Source organism: Labeo rohita, chromosome 8 (genome assembly GCF_022985175.1).
Source record: "Labeo rohita strain BAU-BD-2019 chromosome 8, IGBB_LRoh.1.0, whole genome shotgun sequence".
NCBI classification, from domain to species: Eukaryota; Metazoa; Chordata; class Actinopteri; order Cypriniformes; family Cyprinidae; genus Labeo; species Labeo rohita.
Genome location: NC_066876.1, coordinates 24129885 through 24153821, shown reverse-complemented (window position 1 = coordinate 24153821; position 23937 = coordinate 24129885). Strand labels below are relative to the sequence as shown.

The 23937-nt window shown below is 34.9% G+C and overlaps 2 protein-coding genes across 5 annotated transcripts; one reads left to right on the top strand and one right to left on the bottom strand.

Annotated features, from left to right (window-relative positions):
* Positions 1 to 15551, bottom strand: stap2b (signal transducing adaptor family member 2b). Of its 4 annotated transcripts, none has more exons than XM_051116817.1 (15): positions 15421 to 15551; positions 9323 to 9394; positions 8618 to 8737; positions 8403 to 8459; positions 7676 to 7830; positions 5770 to 5901; positions 5429 to 5498; positions 4741 to 4843; positions 3077 to 3160; positions 2667 to 2759; positions 2447 to 2512; positions 2240 to 2305; positions 1124 to 1177; positions 750 to 863; positions 1 to 625 (listed from the first exon to the last, which is right to left on the bottom strand). In XM_051116817.1, exons 2-15 carry the CDS (start codon positions 9392 to 9394, stop codon positions 585 to 587), a joined length of 1227 nt encoding a protein of 408 aa, XP_050972774.1. In that variant the 5' UTR covers positions 15421 to 15551; the 3' UTR covers positions 1 to 584. The 4 variants fall into 4 exon arrangements, with proteins under 4 accessions (XP_050972774.1, XP_050972771.1, XP_050972770.1 ...); XM_051116814.1 differs by lacking the exon at positions 15421 to 15551 and adding an exon at positions 11049 to 11380 and having other exon boundaries at positions 4747 to 4843; XM_051116813.1 differs by lacking the exon at positions 15421 to 15551 and adding an exon at positions 11049 to 11378.
* On the top strand, positions 14686 to 23932 carry mpnd (MPN domain containing). Its single transcript, XM_051116812.1, has 13 exons — positions 14686 to 14869; positions 15461 to 15663; positions 16574 to 16795; positions 16907 to 17018; positions 18879 to 18957; positions 19512 to 19608; positions 19717 to 19789; positions 19879 to 19955; positions 20035 to 20203; positions 20301 to 20371; positions 20447 to 20536; positions 20768 to 20860; positions 23344 to 23932. The coding sequence occupies exons 1-13, from the start codon at positions 14866 to 14868 to the stop codon at positions 23428 to 23430; spliced, it is 1377 nt and encodes a 458-aa protein (XP_050972769.1). The 5' UTR covers positions 14686 to 14865; the 3' UTR covers positions 23431 to 23932.
* Positions 23933 to 23937: the final 5 nt, after the last annotated feature.

Genomic DNA, 23937 nt, shown 5'->3' with positions numbered 1-23937 from the left:
TACATTTTTTCATAATCAATGTATTGTTCTGAAATATATATAGTATAAAACTTATTTAACAGGAACAGAAAAACATGATCTGTTTCTCTATTTGGTGAAAGATGACCTGCAACTTCCCCACATTGTATTCACAATATAGATTATCATATTATTAACAACCATTAGTGATTTTTACAGCAAGCCTGAGTTTTGTAAGATCAGAGACAGAGAAAAGACACATAGACCAGCTATCTGACACATACAAATTAAAGACAAACATGTATATGTGACTTCATCTAAATAACGTGATAAATCAACAGTACATCAACCTACACAAACAACAGTAGTGATTTACAGTCAGCAGCTATGCAATGACACATTATGATTGATATGTTAGTCTAATAAATGACTGTGATAACTAATACATCATAATGCTGAAAGAATCAATAAAGAAAATTTGTTTCAAAGGCCTATTTGTTGATCCAGCTGCATATCCAAATATCTGCTGGTGTAGATTTAAGACAATCTTAATACTAAGGAATTATTCCTTGTTCCACAATGAAACCTTTATCATCATCATCATCTTCATCCTAATGAGGTTACATTTATTCCTTTTGTCTCCTTCTAAGAGCCTCTTGGAGCTCATCTGTTAAACACAAAACCAAAGAGAGTTATGGATTTGGTGCAGTAAATAAATTTACGGATATCAGAAGACGTAAATATTGCTCTGATTTAAAAATTAAAGACTCAAATAGTGAACTTGTTCTTACTCATGTCAACACTTTTCCCAGTCTTGGGAAAATTCTTTGGCTTGCTTGACAAACTGTTGCTCCGGGAAGTTGTTTTAGGGTAGCCAGGAGGTACCAAAGCTTTTTTTTCACCATCTACATTAAAACAGAAAACATTAAGATGCATTTGCTTTTCATTGAAATTGTTAATAAAATCCAGAAATCTGCCAAACAACACTGGGGAAATGATCACTGCGCTGAGATACATGTTTAGTATTTGCACCAAAGAGACGCCATACTTGCTCTGGCTAAAGGTATAAAGCCGTTTATCATTAAAACACTCAAGATATCAGTAATACATCAGCCCAGACAACAATCTCTCTCAAAAAAAAAAAAAAAATACACACTGAACTCACCAAAACTGCTGTTTAGATCTTGAGGCATTGAACTCTGATGCGGCAAATATCGTCCTGTTAAAACAAAATATTTTTACAGCATATATTACCCATTGTTAATATTAATATTAAGGTAACACTGAATAGTATCATTAACAAACTAACCCTTACTGTAATGTGTTAACAGATAATGACATAAATTACACAGCATCATTTTATTTATACACCACCAGCCAAAAGTTTTTGAACAGTAAGATGTTTAATGTTTTTAAACTACTCTCTTCTGCTCACCAAGCCTACATTTATTTGATCTAAAGTACAGAAAATGTTAAAAATGTTAAAAAGTTTTACTATTTAAAATAACTGTTTTTTATTTTAATATATTTTAAAATGTAATTTATTTCTGTGATTTCAAAGCTGAATTTTTAGCATCATTACTCCAGTCATATGATCCTTCAGAAATCATTCTAATATTCTAATTTGCTGCTCAAACATTTATTATTATGTTGAAAACAGCTGAGTAGAATTTTTTTTAGTTTCTTTGATTATTAGAAAGTTCAGAAGAACAGCATTTATCTGAAATACAAATATTTTGTAACATTATAAACATCTTTATCATCACTTTTGATCAATTTAAAGCAACCTCGCTAAATAAAAGTATTAATTTCTATCATTTCTTTTGAATTGTATAGTGTATAATGTTATAAAAGCTTTTTATTTCAGATAAATGCTGATCTTTGGCTCTTTCTATTCATCAAAGAATCCTGAAAAAAACGTACTAAGCTGTTTTTAATATTGATAATAATAATAAACAATGTTTCTTCAACAGCAAATCAGGATCATGTGACACTAAAGACTGAAGCAATGATGCTGAAAACTTAGCTTTAATCACAGGAATAAATTACATTTTAAAATATATTCAAATAGAAAGCTTGAAGTTATTTTAAATAGCAAAAATATTTCACAATATTACTGCTTTTGCTGTATTTTGAATCAAATAAATGAGGCTTGGTGAGCAGAACAGACTCGTTTAAAAACATTAAAAATCTTACTGTCCAAAAGCTTTTAAATAAACACAAAGGCAACTCTTACAAACAAGGAAATTAGAAATTTGGGACATTGGGCTATTGGTGTTACCTGGAAGACGTGGGAAGACCGGAGGTGGATTATTTGCTGCCTCATCCAACACATAATCTTCAGCATCTGGAAAACCAAACATACAGTAGCTGAAGATCAACAACATGCATTAGAAACACAATTTATAACAGTTAATCAAAGTAAATCAACCGTAAAGCATTAAACAAAAGCTAAAGAACGGCAAAATCCTCAATTCACAGTCATCACCTGGGACATTGAGGTAGATTCTTTCACGTGTGTTTGTATCTGAACTGGATCTTTGATTCCTCGGGACTGAACATGCAAATCAAAAGAGTCACATTACATTGCATGCATTCTAAAGCTGTCGGTTCAAATCAAACACCCATTAAACCCAATATGTTTAAATAATAGATACGTTTATTAAAAGTATGTGTTTGTGCTTAAAGACGATTTGAAGATGTATTACCTGGTTTTGGGGGTGGCACTGGAGGAGTAGGCGAAGGGACTTGGGGACAACACACAATTGTCTCACCATTCTCGTCATCAGAATCAAGAAATGCTGAAAAAACAGGAATAGTATAAATCAGGCCTATTAAACTGGCCAGCATGATATTTCTCTTATGGCAGCATTAATTAAGCCAGAAAAAGAGAGAACCAAAACTGTTTATGCTATAACAGAGCATAAATATACCAAAAGAGACCACATTCACTGTGAAAAAGCTGCTTCAGTTCTGGCACCAGTCTAATTTACTACTAAGAGTAGAGCTGTCAGTTTAAATTAGACACTTATTAAACCCAATACAATGTGTTTAAAATGACACATGAGTTCATGAACAGTATGTATTGGTGTTTAAAGATGATTTACAGATGTATTACCTGGTTTTGGGGGTAGCACTGGTGAGCTGCTTTTAGAACATTGCACACTTCTCTCACCATTCTCCTTATCAGTTTCAGCAAATGCTGAAAGAGAGACAGAAAAAGAGAAAAAAAGAATAGTATTAATCAGGCCCACATGAGGTTGCCAGATATTGTTTTCCTTGTATTTTAACACTTATAATAATTATTTTGCCCTGCTCTGTGGAGAATGTACCTGTCAATTATCTAACATTCAACTTTAAAACCAACAAAAATGAACAATGCCAGCATTTATGCAAGTCAGAAAAAGGGAGAACCAAAACCAGCAGTTTCCTCTAGGATGGAATGACAAGTATTATTACACGCTACCAAACAAACAAGTTCCCAACCAATGAGTTTATGCAAACCATATTCATAATGAACGAGTACCATTTTAGCTCACCTTTTGACTTCATTCTGTAAATGTTTTGTCTCAAATTGATTGTATTTCTTGGAAAAAAAACGTTTTGTGCTATGTATTTTCATATGTTCAAATAGCAAAGAAAAAAATGTCTGCTAACTAGAAACCCATGTCTAATTTTTTAATTTTAAGTAGTGCTGTCAAAATTAGCACATTCACGCAGGCGATTAATTTTTCAACAGCATCAAAAATATTTAACGCAGAAGCAGGACTAGGGTTGGCCACCCCACTCACAACTGCTGCTTCTGTCTCTTTTTTCTTTACAAGAAGTGTGTTTATTTAGTCGCAGAATGTCTTTATGATCATATCAAATGGGAGGCTTTTCAGACGTGCACTCCAACTTCACTTCAGTGCCAGGTGCTAGTCAAACAAGTGCGGGAAAGCCACAAGTGATGAGGGAGCTTCAGTAGAACAACAGTAAACTGTAGTCAGATGAGATGTTGTCAGGGCATGTCAGTAAAAAAAAAAATTTCTTGTCCTGTCAGCCGTTATACTGTGCCTGTGGTGGTGTGCATTTTAGCCTGTATCATTTCATTTTAAGCGTGAATGAAACTACAAGTATGCATGTCAGATCCGCGTCACATTCAGCAGCCGTAGCTCTCAAAGAAAAAAAATGAGATGGGAGTTTTTTGATCTACCCTAACTGCCTTGAACCGGAATGCACAGAGTACACACAAAGCTAAACAAGATGAGCATTTGAGGTTAAAAAGTATATAATTTATAATTGTTTTTAGAAAATAACCAATCGTTTTGCTAGATAAAAACCCTTTTTCTTCGGCTGCCTTAGTGCCCTTTAAAGCTGCATTTTAACAGCACACTATATGAGAGAAATCCTGAAATGTTTTCTTTAAAAAACAATTTCATTACGACTACAGGAAAAAACACATGAACATCTTGGATGACAAGGGGGTGAGGAAATTATCTGTAACTTAATCAGTGATACTCACCATCAGTCATAAAAAATATTAAACAAGTATTAAAAATATACTGTCTTTACGTTGTTTCTACATTAATTTGAAGATTGAATGTAAAATTATTGCAATATAAAAGTATATTTAAAAACCTAAGTAAAACTGAAAGCAACAGTGGAATAGTTCATGTCAGCGTGTCAATCATTCTCCTACACATCATTCATTGTAAACATTTTCTAAATGTATGATTCATACTGATAAACAAGTTTCTTCCTAATTACTTTAGGAAAAATGTTATTAAAATAGTCTCTTACTGATACATTTTGCATAAAAGTCCTCCATCAGAAGAGGCACCAAAACCCCATTGGTCTTCTCCAGCATGCAGTTAACCACATCATGCAGGGTCTCACAGGTGATCTGTGTGTTTATGAACATGGTATGTTAACACACTCACATTGTCTGATACATCAATGCACATACCAGAGCAAATGATTTGATTGTGGCGATACAGTACGTTTGCTCACTAGAGAAGCATTTATCACTAAACGCACAAAAGCACACGTATCCTATAATATGTAAAAACTGCAGTATGATACCAGTAAATGCATTTTTTTTTCAGATCATAAACTGACAATTCTAGGGTGTGGTTTAAGATAAACGTAAAGATAGAGCAGTATCACAAGTTTCTAAAAACCATGTGGCAAGTTCCAAGAAAGGTTTAATGTATAACACATGAGTTGTACTGATCCACTACACCTAATTCCCAACATTGACCCATAAAACTTTTTCTTATCAGAACTTCCTCTTGGCTTTCAGAGCAATCACGCATTAACACTCAAATGCAAAGTGTCTTTCTCAAGAGCTCAGAGTTCACACAAAATTACAAGTTTATGAACTGAGTCTATTACACTCAAGCTTTTATCAGGCATATTGTGAATGTAATCTATTATTTACCAAAGGCTTTTAATCTGAAGTAATGAAAGAACATAAACTATTACTTACAGGAGCCTCAAGGGCAATGGTAAATCCTCCTTCGTGCCTCCGGGACACACGATAATGTCTGAATACTGGTCTGTAGGGCACAAGATATATTCATTTTTAACTAATACAGCTATATTCTGTTTTATTAAAGCAGAACTTCCCCACTATTGTACAACATGCTATATTCAGAGGATCAAAGTCTAAGGTTCAAGTTCAACCAGCAATTCAGATGATTAAGATAAAAGACAATAAATGAAGTTCTCCAGTGCATCCAGCAACATCTGATAATGCATTTGCAAGCTGTCTGGCTAGTATTCAACATGGTTCTGTACTGATTACAGACAAAAGTGTGTGCGTTTTACCCGTTAACATCTTGGCGCGTAGTGAGTGCGAAAGACGTGCCATCACGACCCGGCCTCAGTAGTAGGTTTCCTCGATCAGCGTTCCTTTCCAGTAAGAATTCAGCTTCGACACGACTGACATTATGATAACACCTGCACAAAGCATTATTTCATTATTACATACTGCATAAAGCATCATTGTATTATTACATAACAGCAAAGGTTATTTAAATTCATTTAATTCACTATTCACACAGTGCTGGGCATTTTTTAAGGATTCTGGTGGTTTGATGGTCTACCGTGGTTTTTCCCTGACTGTGTCTTTATTATGAAACAGAATGCATGAAACACTTGCATAAGCACTTTATTTTAATCCCGATCCAAACAAACATGCTAAATATAGCATGAGCATCTGTTGATGTAAATTAGATTGAATAATTTCAAAATTGAAAGCAAAAACAGAATAGTCTGAGCTTAGCTAAACATCTGAATTAAACAAAAACAGAAGATGTGCTAAATTAGACACAAAGTCACTCCCTGACAGCAGGTGGCGCTTATGGAACAGCAGAAATACAGTTTTTCCTTGGTTACCGCTGTAAACAAAGCAGTGCTGCTATAAATACTATGCGTTATACGGAGGTAAGATGGAAAGAAAATACCACCTAAGCTTAGAGACAGATACAGATTCATTCATATAAACCCCCAGTTCAGTATTTAGAATTTTCTTCCTATATTTTGTGCATCGTAAACAGTGAACTTGATCTGCCTGCTACAGTATTGTCTCCTCTTGCATCTGACTTTAGCATCTGTTAACGGCCGTTTACAGTTGGTTTATTTGCCCAGTGTTATTAATAGTTCAAAAGGTTTTCGAACCATTAGTCATAAGTGTATGCAGTTAACAGGGATCTCCTCTGTGTATTTTTTTTTTTTATTCATACCATCTGCATAATTCAAACCGGTTTACTGTTTGAACCAGTATATTGCCCAGCACTATTTCACATGAACACCAAAAATTGTCTATCATGACCAATAACAGTGTATTTTCACGTTCAATGGCAAAGGAAATGCATGTCAGTACACATTTTGGAATGCATGTAAATGTTGTGACTGACAAAACAATAGATCATTAAAGGTTAAGTGTGTAACTGATGCATCACAGTCAAAAATACTAAGAGTTTTCTCACATCTCTCCCCAACTGACACTGCTCTGCCAAACTGGTACTTGCATATCAACCAGTTGCATCAATTTGGTTTGTTGTCCCTTCTTATTAAGCTGGGAGAAAGTATTTAAACATCAAACATTACTTTTACAGTTGAAGTCAAAAGTTTACATCCCCCTGTTAGAATCTGCAAAATGTTAATTTTCTCTTAATGCATGGTTTTTCCTTCTGGAGCATAAGTGAGAGTTTGAACCTTCTGTAATAGCTGCATATGAGTCCCTCAGTTGTCCTCAGTGTGAAAAGATGGATCTCAAAATCATACAGTCATTGTTGGAAAAGGTTCAAATACACAAAACTGCTGATACAACAAAGAATTTGTGGGATCTGGAGGATTTTTCTGAAGAACAGCAGGCAGTTTAACTGTTCAGGACAAACAAGGGACTCATGAACATCTATCTCTAAACAAAAACACAGCAGTGGATCATTCATGTAACAACACAGTATTAAGAATCACTTTTGAACTTTTGAACAGGGTCATTTTTATAAATTCAACTACTATTTTCTCTTGTGGACTATATGTAAACATCTTTTATGTGAAATATCTTATTCAGGTCAGTACTAAATAAACAATAACATGCATTTTGTATGATCCCTCTTATTTTGGTAAAATAATGAACATTTTGCAGATTCTGAAAGGATGTCAGCTTTTGACCTCAACTGTAACCTTTGATGTTATATTATTTATAAAGCAAGTGATTTTAACTTACGAAGGCATGTCTGACTGTACAGTAATATAATAGTCAGAACTCGAGGATGATGGTGGAGATGAAAGAAGCCGCTGCCTTATTTTCTCTTTCTCTATTATTTCCTTCATCGAGTGAATCTGGCCAGGCAGCAGGTTCAGAGAACCTGGTACAGATAACTGAAGGACAGAAACAATGAGAATTATTATTTTGTATTTATAATGACATAGGGCTGTTTCTTGTGATCCATACTGACAAAACAATTATAGTCAAACAGAGGTACAGACAATTCATAACATAGATGAATGCAATTAAAAAAAAAAAACTCTCTGATACAGTGAACAATAGCCTTTGAGATTAAGAAGCATGAGTATCAGAAATCACAGCACAATTGCCTGTATACATGAATTAAACCAAGCCATACAGGTCAATGTACCTTGTCTGAACAAATGCTGATAAAATTATTCAGGGTTATCTGATAACTAGTTATTTAATAGCTAGTGTGTATGCATACAAGGACATATCCTCTAAATGTTGTACCTTTATATTTCTAGTGATGTCTTTATACTTTCACTTTGGCAAAGTGGGTTTACTTGGCAAACAGAGCTCTGTAAAAGTCTAAATATATGAATAATATTCAAAATCCTAAATCTTTCTTTTACATGAAAAGAAAAAAACTTTTCTTTTTCCATTTATAACAGATTTTAGACTCGATTAGATATTAAAGATGTTTTTCAGAAGCCAAACTAACCTTAGAAACTGAGAGCAAGTATCCTTTCCAGAGTTCTCGGGTCTCAAGGTTGGGTGCCTGAGAAAACAGAGGAAAAATCCATCATGGGTGCCTGTGTATTATGAGATTTAAATAACTCGAGGTTAAACAGCTGCAAGTACACTGCAGTAAAATCAAAGTCAAGATTTTTTTTTGCAGAGTTGTATATAAAAGATTAGAGATGGGAGAAGCCCTACAGTCATCTTGATGTCTTCATTTTTCATGTGCAGAGTGAAACTCGCAGCGTCCAGGTTTCGGTCGCGACCGCTGTCATCTGTCACAGTGACGAGATCAGAGAGCTCCAGCTTCTCCACATACTGTATTGACAAGCACAAGCAAACAGTTTATGCACAAATAATCTGCTCTACTGTATATGCAGACAATCATACTCTACCAGTCAAAAGTTTTTGAACAGTAACATTTTTCATGTTTTTTTAAAGAAGTCTCTTCTGCTCACCAAGCCTGCATTTATTTGATCCAAAGTACAGCAAAAAAACGGTAAGATTTTGAAATATTTTGAACTATTCCACTGTTGCTCTCAGTTTTCTATTTGAATGTTTTTTAAAATGTAATTTATTCCTGTGATTTCAAAGCTGAATTTTTAGCATCATTACTCCAGTCACATGATCCTTCAGAAATCATTCTGATTTGCTGGTCATATTATTATTATTATGTTGGAAATAGCTAGATTTTTTTTTCAGGTTATGCTGACTATGCTGATGATTGGTGAGCAAAAGGGAATTCTTTAAAAAAAAACATTAAAAATCTTACAGAATCAAACAGCTTTCAGGCCTGCAAGCTTGCATTTGAATACATTATGGCAAATATGCATGTTAGAAAATGCACACACATTGCTACATAGTAAAATTTAATTGAAAAGGCAGCTTGTAAAAATCACTTACAACACTGTCTTTGTTGTTATTGTAGAAAAAGAGTGAATTGCCACATAAACTGGTCCAGAGTTTACGACCCATCTGTGCAAAGGAAAAATAAACATTTACTTAAAATAAAAACATTTTCTGAAATTTTCCTTATTAATTTTGCATGATCACATTTCTATGTATTCCCAGGTTTAAATTAGATTTTTAAGTCTAGATTGTGTGGTTTCACAAACTGCATGTTTGACATTTTTGACAATGGTTGAGTTTGTTCTTAAAATACATATTTGTGGAAAGACTGAATCAGTTTTTTTGAGAATGAAAAGAATGAAGAAAACAGAAAATTCTTTTCTTCATTAAAAAAACACTTCAGAAACAAGACTTGACCCAGAATTAGATTATTTTATAGTCATTTTAACCAGTTGACATGAAATTAGGTTGTTATAAGACTAACGTTAGTTCGAATCCTAAACTACCAAGACGGTGTATTGTCAAGATGCAAAATATTTACCCTGTGCTGACCTGCAATAAATATTGAAAAAATAAAAGACCAAATTTTCACACATAGGTTAGTGGTGATAACCTCTACCAGCTGAATGTAATCTAAGACATGATATCTAAAATGAAAGAAATCCGTCTTTACTAAAACCATTGTCACTACATGCAAATCTTTTATCTGTAGTGTTGGATCTGCAGGCAAGTATGCCACCAGACCAGTTTTTTTGTTGACATTTCCACATTTGTAGGAAAAGAGTTTCCATATTGCGACAGACACTTGCGTAGCAGTTTTGATGGACAAAAGGAAACTTCTCCTGTTTTCTTCAAGATCACTTGTCACATCTTATATTAGGTGTAATTACAATTTACTTACATTGAAATAAACAGAATAACCGAATAAAATAAAAAAAAATTACAAAAAATGAATAGAACAGGCTGTGTCCATGAATACTGCTCAAAAATGCACAAAGGTCAGGGTTAGCATTATGACTGGGGGTACTTGGGTAAGGAGAAAAAAATAAATAAAATAAAATAACGTGTTATTATTACCACTAAAGTACCAAGATGTACATTTACAATTTTTCCCCAGCAGGCAACTACAGATAATTACATGCAAGTAGGTTTAATACATAGTTATAGACACAAAACATGATATGTTAAAGATTAACCAGGAAAGAATTCAAATCAATGTTTGTGAAAACTGAATTTAGAAAGTGATGACCCTACAGAAATACTGGGATAAACGCTGCAAATTTACAGTAACACTAATAATGTGTGACATCGTAAAAGATAATAACCCCCGGTTATTGCTAAACTCTAACTGAAGCACAACTGCTTAACTACATAGCTCATTCTTTTTAGGCAAACCAGAGACTAGTTAAATGGTAATAATGAACCGTTTAAAACAAAATAATAATACATTTGACTAAATGGGTTACACAAATTGATTAAATTGTTCAGCGTCTGATTAAGTAACGTTTATTAAGGAAAAAACCTTTTTACTTTTCGCGCCATATTTAACCCAAACTACTTAAGCTAAACAAATAATAAAGATACAGCAACAGGTGTAGGTGAAAACAACCCTGCTGACAACATCTTACACCACAAGCACTTTTTAGATAATCCAGATGGAAATCCTACTTAAAGAAATTACTTCCTTATGATTTTTCCTCAGTAGCAATGACTGAGGAAACTAAATGGTGGATTAAACATAATCCGCGCACGAATACACTACATAAACACACTGACTCACCTTGTCTTTGATTTTTTTCTTTTCCAGAAAGCCTTCGTAATAGCATGTTGGCAGCTGAGATTTCACTCGTCTATAGCGATTTGCCGCTGCCATAAATTACGCTTCTCTCAGCTGCAAACTTCTTAGAAAAACCGTTCAAGTATTTGACAGACGACGCTTTAATGTCCACCTGCGCGTTCAATGTGTTATTGAACTTTCAGATACATAATAGAGTTTACGTGCTAACGCTTTAAAAGTTAGTGACGAACAAAAACGCAGACTGCAAGTAACACATCCGCCGTCAAATGCCTATTTGAAGAGATCTACGTGCTGTCATTCTAGTCCCCCACCCCCTTACCTGTACACAGGTGAGTCAGGTGCGCTTGAGGGTTGCCGGAAGGCACAAAGGTCCCGCCTATATTGAGAAGAAGTGTAAAACTTGCTGCAGACAAATAACCACCCCTGTAGGCATACAGACGAAAGCATATGGGGAAATACCCGGTTTAAAGTAACGTCAATTTCCAAAACGCTTACGGAAAATGACCTGTTTGATAACAATTATAGAGAAAGTTTCAGAAGGCTTAGTCACTAAGCAATCTGGGGTTATTCCAAGATTTCCTATTTACAGCAGATTTCCTGTAGGAGAAACTGGGGTAAGATGGGCCTTTTACTTTTACTTACGTGGTCCTTAAGATAAGGAAAAATGAGGCAGAAGTACAACGAGGTATCCTGAAGATGTTTCCTGTCATTTTAAATGACCTATGACAAAGGGTTCTAAAAATATGGCTTCTTATATAAAAAAGTGTTCCTGTGGCTCAGTTTGCCTTTGGTTAGGGGTAAGTTGACCCGAGTCAGTGGGTAAGATGCACCATCTGGGTGTAAACTGACCATCTGATTTAAACCCATGTGAAATTTTAAAGATAATTGACCTCTTTTAAAAAACGAATTTAATAATCATATTTCAGTTTACAAACAGTCATATATCTTTTTTTTAAGTGACAACATAAAACCAACCAAATGAAGTTTCAAATTTCAGTCTTTAATTGTTTGCATTTTTAAAATAATGTTACAACACCAATGTTGTAACCTTCCCAAAACAGACTAAACAAAAACATGAAGAATGAAGGAATACTTGTCACTGAAACTAGTAAACATTTTAGTCAAAAGATTGTTGGTATGGTAGCTTTTCTTAAGTGTCATACAGGCCATTAGAGACTATTGGTGGAAACATATATATGATTATAATGTGAAGAAAACATTTTCTGGTTCTTATCAGACAAAGATCTGGTGCACTTGTACAGTGTCCCCGTCAAATAAACTACAAATAATATGTGTATTGTGTATATATATATATATATATATATATATATATATGATAAACTAAACCAGTTGGATAGTATTACTTTAAAATACCAGTTTATACTTAAGAGATTTACCTTGATTTCAATGCCTTATGGTGGGGCAAACTAAAAATGCTGGCTCAATTTACCCCACAGCATTTGGCTCACTTCGCCTCATAGCTGCCATTAAAAAATAAATAAATAAATAATTTCAGGCAAATTTTTTAGCTAAATGTTTTGCATGGTTTAAAGTGTTGCCAAATCATCTATATTCGTCATATCCTGACCTGAATAAATTTGCTGTGATGTAACTGCTTTTAAAGATTATTTTGGGTGCCTTACACTCCTCCCATGTGTTTCTCCTTTTCACAGTCTGGCAGAAATGATGGGTGGTTCCAAAATACATGGTCACATGACAGTAAAAGTGTACAGTTGCCAAGATACAGGGGGTGGGTCATCTTACCCACTGGCTCAACTTACCCCACTCTCCCCTATGTGTAATAGATACACTATCAAATTAGTTTCTCATGATCTTAAAAAAAACATCTGAATGTTTATGTTAAAATGCTTTAAATCAGTTTTATAGACACACACGCAAAAATGTACATAGGTGGTCACTATACATAAATCCTAGCAAATTCCATTTAATGGAATTATTCACTGTATTTATCAAACAGTAATAACACATACACCCACACATACTGTTTTAAGTAATAGTACTGTATATCACGTGTGTGCCTGTAAAACAGTAACATAGGCTATATATTTATATATTTACATTTCACACACTACCAGTCAAAAGTTTTTAAATAGTAAGATTTTTAATGTTTTTTTTTTAAAGAATTCTCTTATGCTCACCAAGCCTATGCAAAACACAGGCAAAGCAGTAATATTGTGATTTATTTTTTATTTTGTACATTTTTGCTATTTAAAATAACTGTTTTCTATTTGAATATATTTTAAAATGTAATTTATTTTTGTGATCAAAGCTAAATTGTCAGCATCATTACTCCGGTCTTCAGTGTCACATGATCGTTCAGAAATCATTCTAATAAGATGATTTGCTGTTCAAGAAACATTAATTATTTTTATTATCAATATTTAAACGTATTTGTTTATGAAATAAACATTATACACTATACCATTGAAAAGTATAACTTTTTTGGGAAAGGAATTATACAGATTAATACTTTTATTTAGCAAGGATGTTTTCAATTGATCAGAAGTGATGATAAAGTAATTTAGAATGTCACAAAAGATTTCTATTTCAGATAAATGCTGTTCTTCTGAAGTTTCTATTCATCAAAAAAACCTAAAAAAACCCCCAAACTACGCTGTTTTCAACATCATCATCATAATAATAATAATAAATGTTTTGTGAGCAGCAAATCAGAATAGTAGAATGATTTCTGAAGGATCATGTGACTGGAGTAATGATGCTAAAAATTCAGCTTTGAAATCACAGGAATAAATTCCATTTTAAAATACATTCAAATAGAAAACATTTATTTTAAATAGTAAAAATATTTCAAAACATTACTGTTTTTGCTGTACTTTGAATCAATCAAATGCAGGCTTGGTGAGCAGAAGAGACTTCTTTAAAAAACATTAAGAATCCTGCTGTTCAAAAACTTTTGACTGGTTATGTATATTACTGTTTCTCTCTCTCTCTGTACTGTATGACACTGTACTTTAATGTTTGTAGATTATGTACCATTAGGTTCGCAAAGAGATTGCTCTTGAAAACCTGATTCATGTCATTAAGGGGTTATGATTGTTTAAAATAAATATTGTATGTGCTCAGAGTATCTGAGGCAGTTTGAGGTTTGATTTAAGATAGCATAATTTAAACTGATCTTTTTTTTTTATCTTAAATATTTCAGGTTTGGGCTGATGGTAATTTAAATATGCACTGGAATAACACATTGTTCTTTGATGACATCTAGCGGTCAGACGTAGACACTGCCTTCCATTCATTACCGTAAATCCTATGTTATTTACGCATGTTCCCCAAACAAACCATCTGTCCACTGCTGGGTCCCAGTCGACTGCTCATTTGACCGTGGACCAGGGCCATTAGTAACTGTATCTAAACTGATATAAACAGAAAAATAGCAAACAATGGCAGCCAGTTCACTTGTAATATTTCCGCACATACGTCTTCCGCTGTAAGAGCAATGCAAAACACATCCATCCCCCCGTGCTGGAGACACTACCACCACTACAAACACCGCTAATTTATAAAGGGGAGTAAATGACAATGACGGGTAGGAGGGAGAAAGGGGAGGGGAATTGACATTAAAGAAACACTACACAAGGAAACTACACTGCAGACACACACACGCCTTCATTTTATGTTTTTGAATAACAGCCTGGTGGCGAGTGTCCGCACAGAAGTGTTACATTAACACCGCCGAACTGAAGTGGCGGAAAGAAAGACATCACATCAGTCTGTGGAGCAGTTTCAGGTCAAAGCGTTTTCCGACGATTATCGCGAAATGGGTGAGAATTAAAAAAAAATAGTGATTTTTTTAATAAGCGGGTGAAATTAATAATTACTAGGCCGCGGGGTTTGCGGTGAGGAGCGAGAACAAAACACGCGAAGGACGAAACGTTTCTCGACACAATTATTAGAACCGTTTTGTTTCAATTTCTGAAAAAAGCTTCAGATGGAGATGGCAGCGGACGCTCGCTGATTCCCTGATGTGCGCTTCGCTGTGTTTACCATTTTTGTCCCACAATAAAAGACATCTTTTCCCACATGCGAGTCTAGAGTCCCAATTAAAGACTTTTTTTTCAAAGGACATTATCATTTTACGATGTACAAGTTTGTGAGATTGCATTTAAAAACTGTTTTAACTTGCTCTAAGGACGTAAAATTGTCATTTTTCAATCAAATGTTACCAAATTGAATTTTCCATTCAACCAATGTGATTTTTCTTTCAATTCCTTGAATAAAAGAATGCCTATCTAGTCTCTTTGCAAGGGTTTAGATGTGACTTCACCTCATTAATATTGAAATTGCTTAATAAATATGCATGATGCGTTCTTGCCTGTATTAATTCAGTATTTCTGTCTCTTGATTGTCTTCAGGCTCAGAGCCACCCTCATCTCCTCAGGTGGTCGAGGAGGGAGCGGATGAAGAGGATGAGGAGTTGAGCGGGGCCGAAGATGCAGATCTTAGGGCCTCCTCTGGGAGGGGCTCCCTCCTGACCAGGAGAGGCATCACACTGAGAGTTCTCTTAAAAGACGGTCTTGTGGAGCCTGGAGATGGTGTTTTGTCCATACACTACCTGGTACTGGGCAGAAATTACATCATTAGGGCTATTACGTATTGTTAAAGAAATTTAACAATTAATTTAACATTTTTACCCAAAACTAGTCAAAAATGGGGCAAGAGATGACTAGGGGTTCTGTGGAAAAGTTACAGAAAAGTAGTGTAAAAATAAGATTAAAATAAAATGATTAAACAAAAATGTCTTAAAATAAATGCATTTTAAATAAATAATAAACATTGCATTTACATAAATAGTACAGATAGTGAAACGTAATACAAATATTTTCCAAATAATATTTTACATATATGACCCTGGACCACAAAAACATTGTATGGGTCAAAATGATCAATTTTTCATTTTTTTTTATTAGTATATTAAGTAAAGATCATGTTCCATAAAGATACTTTGTAAATTTCCTACTGTAAATATATCATAACTTAATTTTGAATTCTGAATATGCATTGACAACTTTAAAGGCGATTTTCATAATATTTTTATTTTTTTGCCCTCTCAGATTACAGATTTTCAAATTGTTGCATCTCGGCCAAATACTATCCCATCCTAACAAACCATACATTAATGGAAAACCTATTTATTTAGCTTTCAGATGATGTGTAAATCCCAATTTCAAAAAAAAAAAAAAAGACCCTTATGACTGGTTTTGTGGTTCAGGGTCACATATATTGTTGATTCTTCACACTATAAACTGTCTTTATGCATTGCAAAATAGCTTCCTTTTAAATTTTAAGAAGTGATAATCACATTTGGGGGCCCATAGCATCTAAAAGATTCAAATAAAACCACTGAAATAAAATGAAGCTGAATGGTGACTATGACTGTCATTAGGCTCTATGGCTTTTTGGGTGAACTTTGACTTTAATACTTCTCTGCTCAAGTGTAAGGACTGTGTTTGTCTGTCTCTCCACAGGGTAAAAAGTTTGTTGGAGATCTTTTGAATGATGGTAAGATTCGTTGGGTGGAGACGGGACAGATCTTTAACTCTCCAAGCGCTTGGGCAACACATTGTAAGCGTCTGGTGAACCCAGCCAAGAAGTCTGGCTGTGGCTGGGCCTCGGTGCGCTACCGGGGACAGAAACTGGTCCAGTACAAAACCACATGGCTACACAAATACCAGCCCAGTGCTGACATGGTGAGTGATGGAGGAAAACGTCAAAAGAAAATAAATAGGTACTGAGAATTCACAAGGTGATAAATGAGTTGCAGCTAGCAATTTGTGTATGGTTTGATTTGTTTACCTCAGAGTCTAATAAGTGAAGGAGAAGATGATGAGATGGGAGATGACGACGAAGAGGAAGGGAAAACGTCCGTGCCAGTAGAGGACAAGAATAAAAAGTCCAGACCTGAGCTGCACGGTATGATGTTGTTGTCTACATAAACATGAACATTACATGGAAACAGCTTCACTTTATACAATCATCTAGACTCCTCATATCAAAACAAAACACCTGAAAAGGCAGTAGTAAAGATGACTTGGCCTGTTTTACATGTGCCATTCTACAGAATTGGTCCTAAGCCAGAATAGGAAATGTCTTGAAAAAATGTGACTTATAATATCCAAGGTACACATTTCTAGTAATTGTGCAGTTAATTCTCATATTGTATTATCAGAAAGTTTTGGAATATTTGTCCTCTTCCCAAATGTGTCACTACAGAAACACAGTAATGTATAATTTAATTAGAAGGGTTATATTGACCTGTCAAGATTTTGTTTACATCTGCTTTGTAAATACATATATTTGCTATTTTAGTAAAATTTTATTCACAGGTAAACTTACATTTTTAACAATATTTCAAGTGTAATTTATGAGATTTGTTGTATTTTGAATCCAATTTTTCTTTGTTGATCATACTGATTTCAAAGTTAAGGATACGTTAGTTGGAACATACATTAAACCAAAAACTATCCTAACAACATAGTTGATAATTTGACAAAACATCCCGTTTAGGTCGTGACTGCACATTATTGACAGTAATGCTTTGAAAGCGACCACATCACATTACAGAATTTTAACTTGCATATTAAAACACTACTAAAACATACTAAATTACAAAAAAATTACATAACTGTACTAAACATTTTGTTTATTTACCCCAAATAAGGGATTTTGTGTTCCCTTTTGTCACTACAGAAATAATGATGACATGTTTCGGTCGTGACAATTTTATGGAATAACACTCAAAAAACTCATGTTTTAACAATGACAATTTTAGATACTTAAACCTACCTCAAAGATGCTAATCAGCACATGGTTAGCTAGCACAGTTCTGAACAGTAATACACATATAAAAACCAATGGAATAACTCACAAAAAAGTGTGCTTAATTGCACACTTTGAATTAGAGATTTTTCAGACTCCTGAACACATTTACCTCAAAATGATGGGGCCTATGTCTACTGACACCTTGTAGTTATGAAAGAGGGAGACACGGGAATATTTCCTGATCATAAATGCAGGGGTGTAGTTTTTTTTTTTTTACTTTTAACATTTTTTAAAAGAATCAAAAAGATACTTTTAAAAACAACAATGGATAAAAAAATACAAAAATTATTTCAATATTTTCATTAGTTGAAATTTAGGGAGTAGGGTTTGAAAAGTGGCTGTCCCATTTTAATTTGTGATAATTTTGCACTGATAAGGGACAACACAAACTACGAAAACATATTTTATTACATAAACAGTTTATACATAGAAAAAAATTACATTTCAAAATATCCACCATTAGCAGTTATTCCAGCTCTGCATAATCTGGGCCTAAATTCATTGTATTCTAAACTTAATTGGTAATTAATTGATGAAGCTATTAAGGTGCTATTTTAAAAATCTTTTAAAAACCTGGGCCAAGTTTAAAGCAGTAACCAGGCATCACAGCTGGCAAAGGGGCATGTCTGACTTTGACATGTATATATTGCCATTATTATGTAATCAAAATGAAAATTATTATTGCTGGTCTTCAATGATAATGTCAAGTTACTTCAATGTATTTGCACCAAAAAATGATAAGGATTTATGCTGATATGATCCAAAACCACACTTTGCCAGGGGTGTTTCCAAACCTTTGGAGGGCAGTGTATTTTAAATGATTGTGTTTCAGTAGATAATAGAAGGATCTTAGAAAACATCTAAGATTTTAATACTTCTTGTGGGACAGCAGTTTGCATCAACTCTGTAGAATGTTGCATACATGTTATTGCTCTTTTTTTGCTCCTCCAGACATTGGCCTGATGCAGAGGAGAGACAGAGAGAGAATTCCAGTCAGGTATTGCACTCTTGGCACCAGAGATGCTGCAAGGTAATTATTATATTACAAATGTAATGTTTCTTTTCTTATACAGCAGTTTTAGAGTTTTATATGAAATTTAATGCACCATTTTTACCTGTCTGAGGTCCTTAAAGCAACAGTTCACCCAAAAATGAAAATTCTGTCATTAATTACTCACCCTCATGTCGTTCCAAACCCGTAAGACCTTTGTTTATCTTTGAAAAACAAATTAAGGTACTTTTGATTAAATCTAAGAGCCTTCTGACTCTGCATGGACAGAAACACAACTCCCACGTTCAGGGCCCAGAAAGGTAGTAAGGATATTGTTAAAATAGTCAAAGTCACATCAGTGGATCAACCGTAATGTTATGAAGCTACGAGAATACTTTTTGAGTGCAAAGGAAACAAAAATAAGGACTTTATTTAACAGTTTCTTCTCTTCCGTGTCAGTCTTCGACATGCATTCATGACAGTACTATAAATACACTTTCTAAAGACACCTTCTTCCAAAACAAAAATGTTCTTACTGACCCTAAACGTTTAAGCAGTAGTATACCTGAATTATCCTGTGTTTGTCTCCACAGGGATCCGCACACTCTCGTAGAACTGTCTGCTTTTTCTGCGATCAACCGTTTCCAGCCTTTTAATGTAGCAGTGTCCAGCAATGTTCTGCTGCTTATGGTATGAAGTGCTTATGGATTTATAATATTACAAAGATTGAAGTCAATACTGATGATATGAAAATCAGTTGTAGCCAATATAAACCTTTTTACCCACCTCTATTCTTAGGATTTTCACTGTCACCTGACGACAAGTGAGGTGGTGGGTTATTTGGGAGGCCGATGGGACACAAACTCACAATGTAAGTGCCATCATTTTTCTAACTACTGTGCAAACTAACAGCAAACTGGAGGTTAGAAACACTCAAAATGTGTATTTCATGTTCCTCAGTGCTTACAGTCTTGAGGGCGTTCCCTTGCCGTACACGGTTGGCAGACAAAGATGCCGCCCCAGCTGTCGAAGAAGAGGTTAGTCTGCAAAAAAAAACATTTTTGTTAGCTATAAAAACAAAAGTCTGAGAAGTTTACCTTATTAAATGTGTTGCAGATTTGCCAAAATCTCTTCATGCGGGGGCTGTCATTGGTGGGATGGTATCACAGTCACCCACGAGGCCCCGCCCTTCCGTCTCTGCAGGACATCGATTCGCAGATGGATCACCAGCTCCGCCTACAAGGCAGCAGTAATGGCTTCCAGCCCTGTCTGGGGATTATCTGTGGTGCGTGATGGATTTCACAAATGATCATTACACAACACAGCCCGACTTTTATTGAATAATCTGCGTCTTTTTTTTTTTATTTGTCTATCACTTATAGGACCCTATTATCATGGCAACCAAGGTGTAGCATCCACCATCACACCATTCTGGGTAGTTCCCCCTCCTGAGGTAACTGCTCTTAGACATTTTCTGCACAATTTGTAGCTTGCTAGTAGCTTGGTCTTATTTTCTTCTTCTGCTTAGCAACGACCCAATGATTACGGCATCCCAGTGGCGGTAGAGGTCACATATGTGCAAGACAACTTCCTCACTACAGACGTGCTCAACGAGATGGTATGATAACAACTAGCATGTTATATTTATGCAGCAATGTCCATTTTGGGACTTCTATTTCTGATTCGGAAATAGTCGTCTCTTTAGTTTCCTGCAGCTATAGATAACACCTCAGTCTAGATTAGATTAAACCAGTGTCTAAATTAAATCTTGTAGAATTAGTCTGATGTGCAAAGTCTTGGGAGAAGCTTAGACTGATATGCGTCCTGTTTTTTATGTCTCTGCGTGTAGATGCTTTTGGTGGAGTTTTATCGGTCTGCTCCTGACCTGGTGCAGTTCAGTCAGATGTGGAGTCCTAATACCTCAATACTCGACAAAATCAAGGTCTGCAGTCAACTTCTCTCCTTCATACACACACAAAAAACACTATCAATTTCATGATTTACAATTAACATCATTAAGAATATTCTTAAAGGTAAAGTTTGTAATTCCAGTGCCACTATAGTGTCAACAAAGCAGACTGTTCAAACTCATACAAATGTTTTGATCATGTTTTGATGATCATCAACTTAAAGATCAGACTTAGGGGGTGGATGATATGTTGAAAATATTATAATCACGACATGCGTAATTTTATTTCATAGTAACGTTATATATCACAATGTGTTTTTTTTTTGCTTTAAATAAAATCTCAACACTCACTGAAGACAAGTAAATTACCTAAGAAACTAATTACAAGCAATAGGATAAAAAAAACCTCCTACTGTAATAAATACAATGCTACATTGTATAAAGTAATCAAATGTTTAAAAATACTGTATATCCTTCACAATGTAAATTAAATATTTTTTTTATTAAAGTTACAAAGGTGATTTAGTGAAAAGAAGTAAAAGATTTTCTCTTTTTTGTTGTTTGATTAACATGAATGACAGACAGCAGGAATAGTAGGAGTGTTGCCAAGTCCATGGTTTTCCTGTGGAATTGTGCTATTTTAACACTGTTGCCACGAGTTGTTTTCCATGTCTGCCGGTTAAAGCGACCCCAATAACGTGATATTTAGCCACTGGAATGCGAATTTTACCAGGGGAACCCCACCAAAAAAAATATTTCACCTACCGGAACAAGATTTTTACTCAAGGATCCCCCCAAAATGCAATTGGGCGGGTTTTGTTGTGAAAACCTGGGAACCCTGAATATTAGACTTTTGTCACTTTAAGAGCTTACTGGACCCAATATACTGTTTTACATGTGTTTTCTTTCTCAGCTGTTTGCTTTGAGTTAAGACTTAACTTAACTGTGTTTACAAGGACACTTGCAAAGACGGGCATTTTGACTGATACAAGACCTATAAATCGACAAAAATAACTCATTAAATCACTTTTTTTTAATCTGCAATGCTTGAAAATGCATGCAAACTAATTTTCCTGACCACATAGCACAGCAACCTCACGTGAGTGTGTAACCGCGATACAAAATCCAAAATCTCCACCAGTTGACAAAGATCGGTTAATCGTGTCTAACGGAATATGAGACACCCCTAATCGGACTAGTATAATGACTGGTATAATTTGAGGAGGACCAAAGCATTTACTTAACATTTTTATTGCTTCAGTCTGACTGAAAACAAACCTTTAAAGTGCCTATGCACAGACTTAACTGGCCTATCAGTAAGCCCCTCCCCTTGAACGGACATGTTGCATGGGGACCAGACTCTGACATCTTTAGGTTTCAGCACCACAGAGAAATATTGCAAGATCCAAAGCTTTCATCAGTTTGTTGGTGTTTATGCTACAAAAATGGAAAAACAATGTGCCTGGGGTACTTCTAACACTAATTCCAGCTATCTTGGGAGCATAGGCAATGGAAATTATTTGATTCCATTTCCTAAACTCAACCAAAACAGAGCAAAATGTCCCTAAGCATTCAACCCCAATCACAATGAAGACGAAAACGTTCATTTTCTAAATTGTTATACTCTCATTAAGTTACAATTTTCATCTGCTGAATCATCAAGCAGGACGTTAATGTCATCTTGTGCTTCAGCATTGTATCTCTGGATTAAACTAGCTAATGTTAAGGTTAGTGAGTTCACGCTAATGTACAAACCTACATAGCGAACTGTTCTTACGTCATGTACAGTATAGGTCAAAAACACATAAACGAAGGTCTATATTTCAGTGCATCTCCATATTAAAGTGGTTAAATTAATTTAATCTTATACTGTGGTACATGAACAGTGTTGATCCGGGATGTTGTCATTGCAGTCGTGACAACTGTAACGTGAGGCTTCTCCCGTTTGCACTGTGATCTGTATTTTATATATTTGTTTTAATATCTTTTATATATTCCTCCATGGCGTATTTAAGTCCCACTTGAATCCTTCTGTGTCCCAAATTTATCAAAAACATCTTGGGACTTACAATTCAGCTTACAATTCAAACTTTTTTGTTGAAGTTCTGAAAAAAAAAACAAGATACAAATGCAGAATTTCAAGATATGAATCTAGAATTGTACATATAAATATTAAACCCAGAATTGCAAGTTTGAATTTGAGGTTTGTATTGAAAAAGTTTGAATTTTAAGATTAGCATTTTGTTTTTTTACATGGTAGAAACAAAAAACAGAATTGTGAGATGTAAACTCAGAACTGCAAGAAAAAAGAATTGTGAGATAAAAAGTAACAATTACCTTTTTTATTTTGTGGTGGAAACAGGCTTTCATGCTTAACAGTGTACACTACTAATCAACCTACAAATGTCTTAAAGTTGTCTTTATCTGTTATGCAAAGTAAGTGCCTTTATCGATAACCTCACAGCAAAGTATGGCTAGCAATATTTAAAGAAATGCTCATTTTCTTTCATCCTCAGGCTTCTCTGAGTGGCCACGCACCCAAAGACCAGGCGTACGCACAGATCCTGGAGCACGTGTACAACCAGCTACGCAACACTCAGTGACCGAAGCAGTTTACGTCTGTGCATTTGTGTTACGCTGTAGAACTGTTGACTTGGGACCTCCCGCCCTGTGCATTACCGTCTGCGCACTGTTATACTGTATATGAAATGCCTTCATGGAGGATATATCATATATGCTTCCGTCCAAACTGTTGCCTTTAGGACTGTTAGGTCTGTATCACTGGCTGTGGTTAATACGATTCTGCCATATCTGTGCTGTGAAACTTGTCTTCCTCTGTGGTAGAAACGTTTGATGGGTAGTTAGGAAAGAGAAGAAGATGGGTAATTGAGTTCTCTCTCTCTCCCTCTCTTTTGGCTAGTATTTATCTATTTGTGTGATTAGATTCGTGCCATGTTGACTACGCAATATGGGAACAATGCCTTTTACCTGCTGAATACCTTAAAATATACACTGGAACAAATGAAACGATTCCGTTTGCTTCTGGCTTCTAACCTCGTAACAGTGTTTTTCTTACCATGCAATTAAAGAAACAGTTCATACTCAAACAA

Coding starts and splice junctions, on each gene's coding strand:
- stap2b (XM_051116813.1), bottom strand. CDS start 11,141: ATGGCAGCGGCAAATCGCTATAGACGAGTGAAATCTCAGCTGCCAACA. Junction 5,902..7,675: donor GTACAGTCAGACATGCCTTC/GTAAGTTAAAAT, acceptor TGCTTTGTGCAG/GTGTTATCATAATGTCAGTC. Junction 864..1,123: donor AGATCTAAACAGCAGTTTTG/GTGAGTTCAGTG, acceptor GTTTTAATGTAG/ATGGTGAAAAAAAAGCTTTG.
- mpnd (XM_051116812.1), top strand. Junction 19,609..19,716: donor GCAATGTTCTGCTGCTTATG/GTATGAAGTGCT, acceptor CTCTATTCTTAG/GATTTTCACTGTCACCTGAC. Junction 20,861..23,343: donor CAATACTCGACAAAATCAAG/GTCTGCAGTCAA, acceptor TTTCATCCTCAG/GCTTCTCTGAGTGGCCACGC.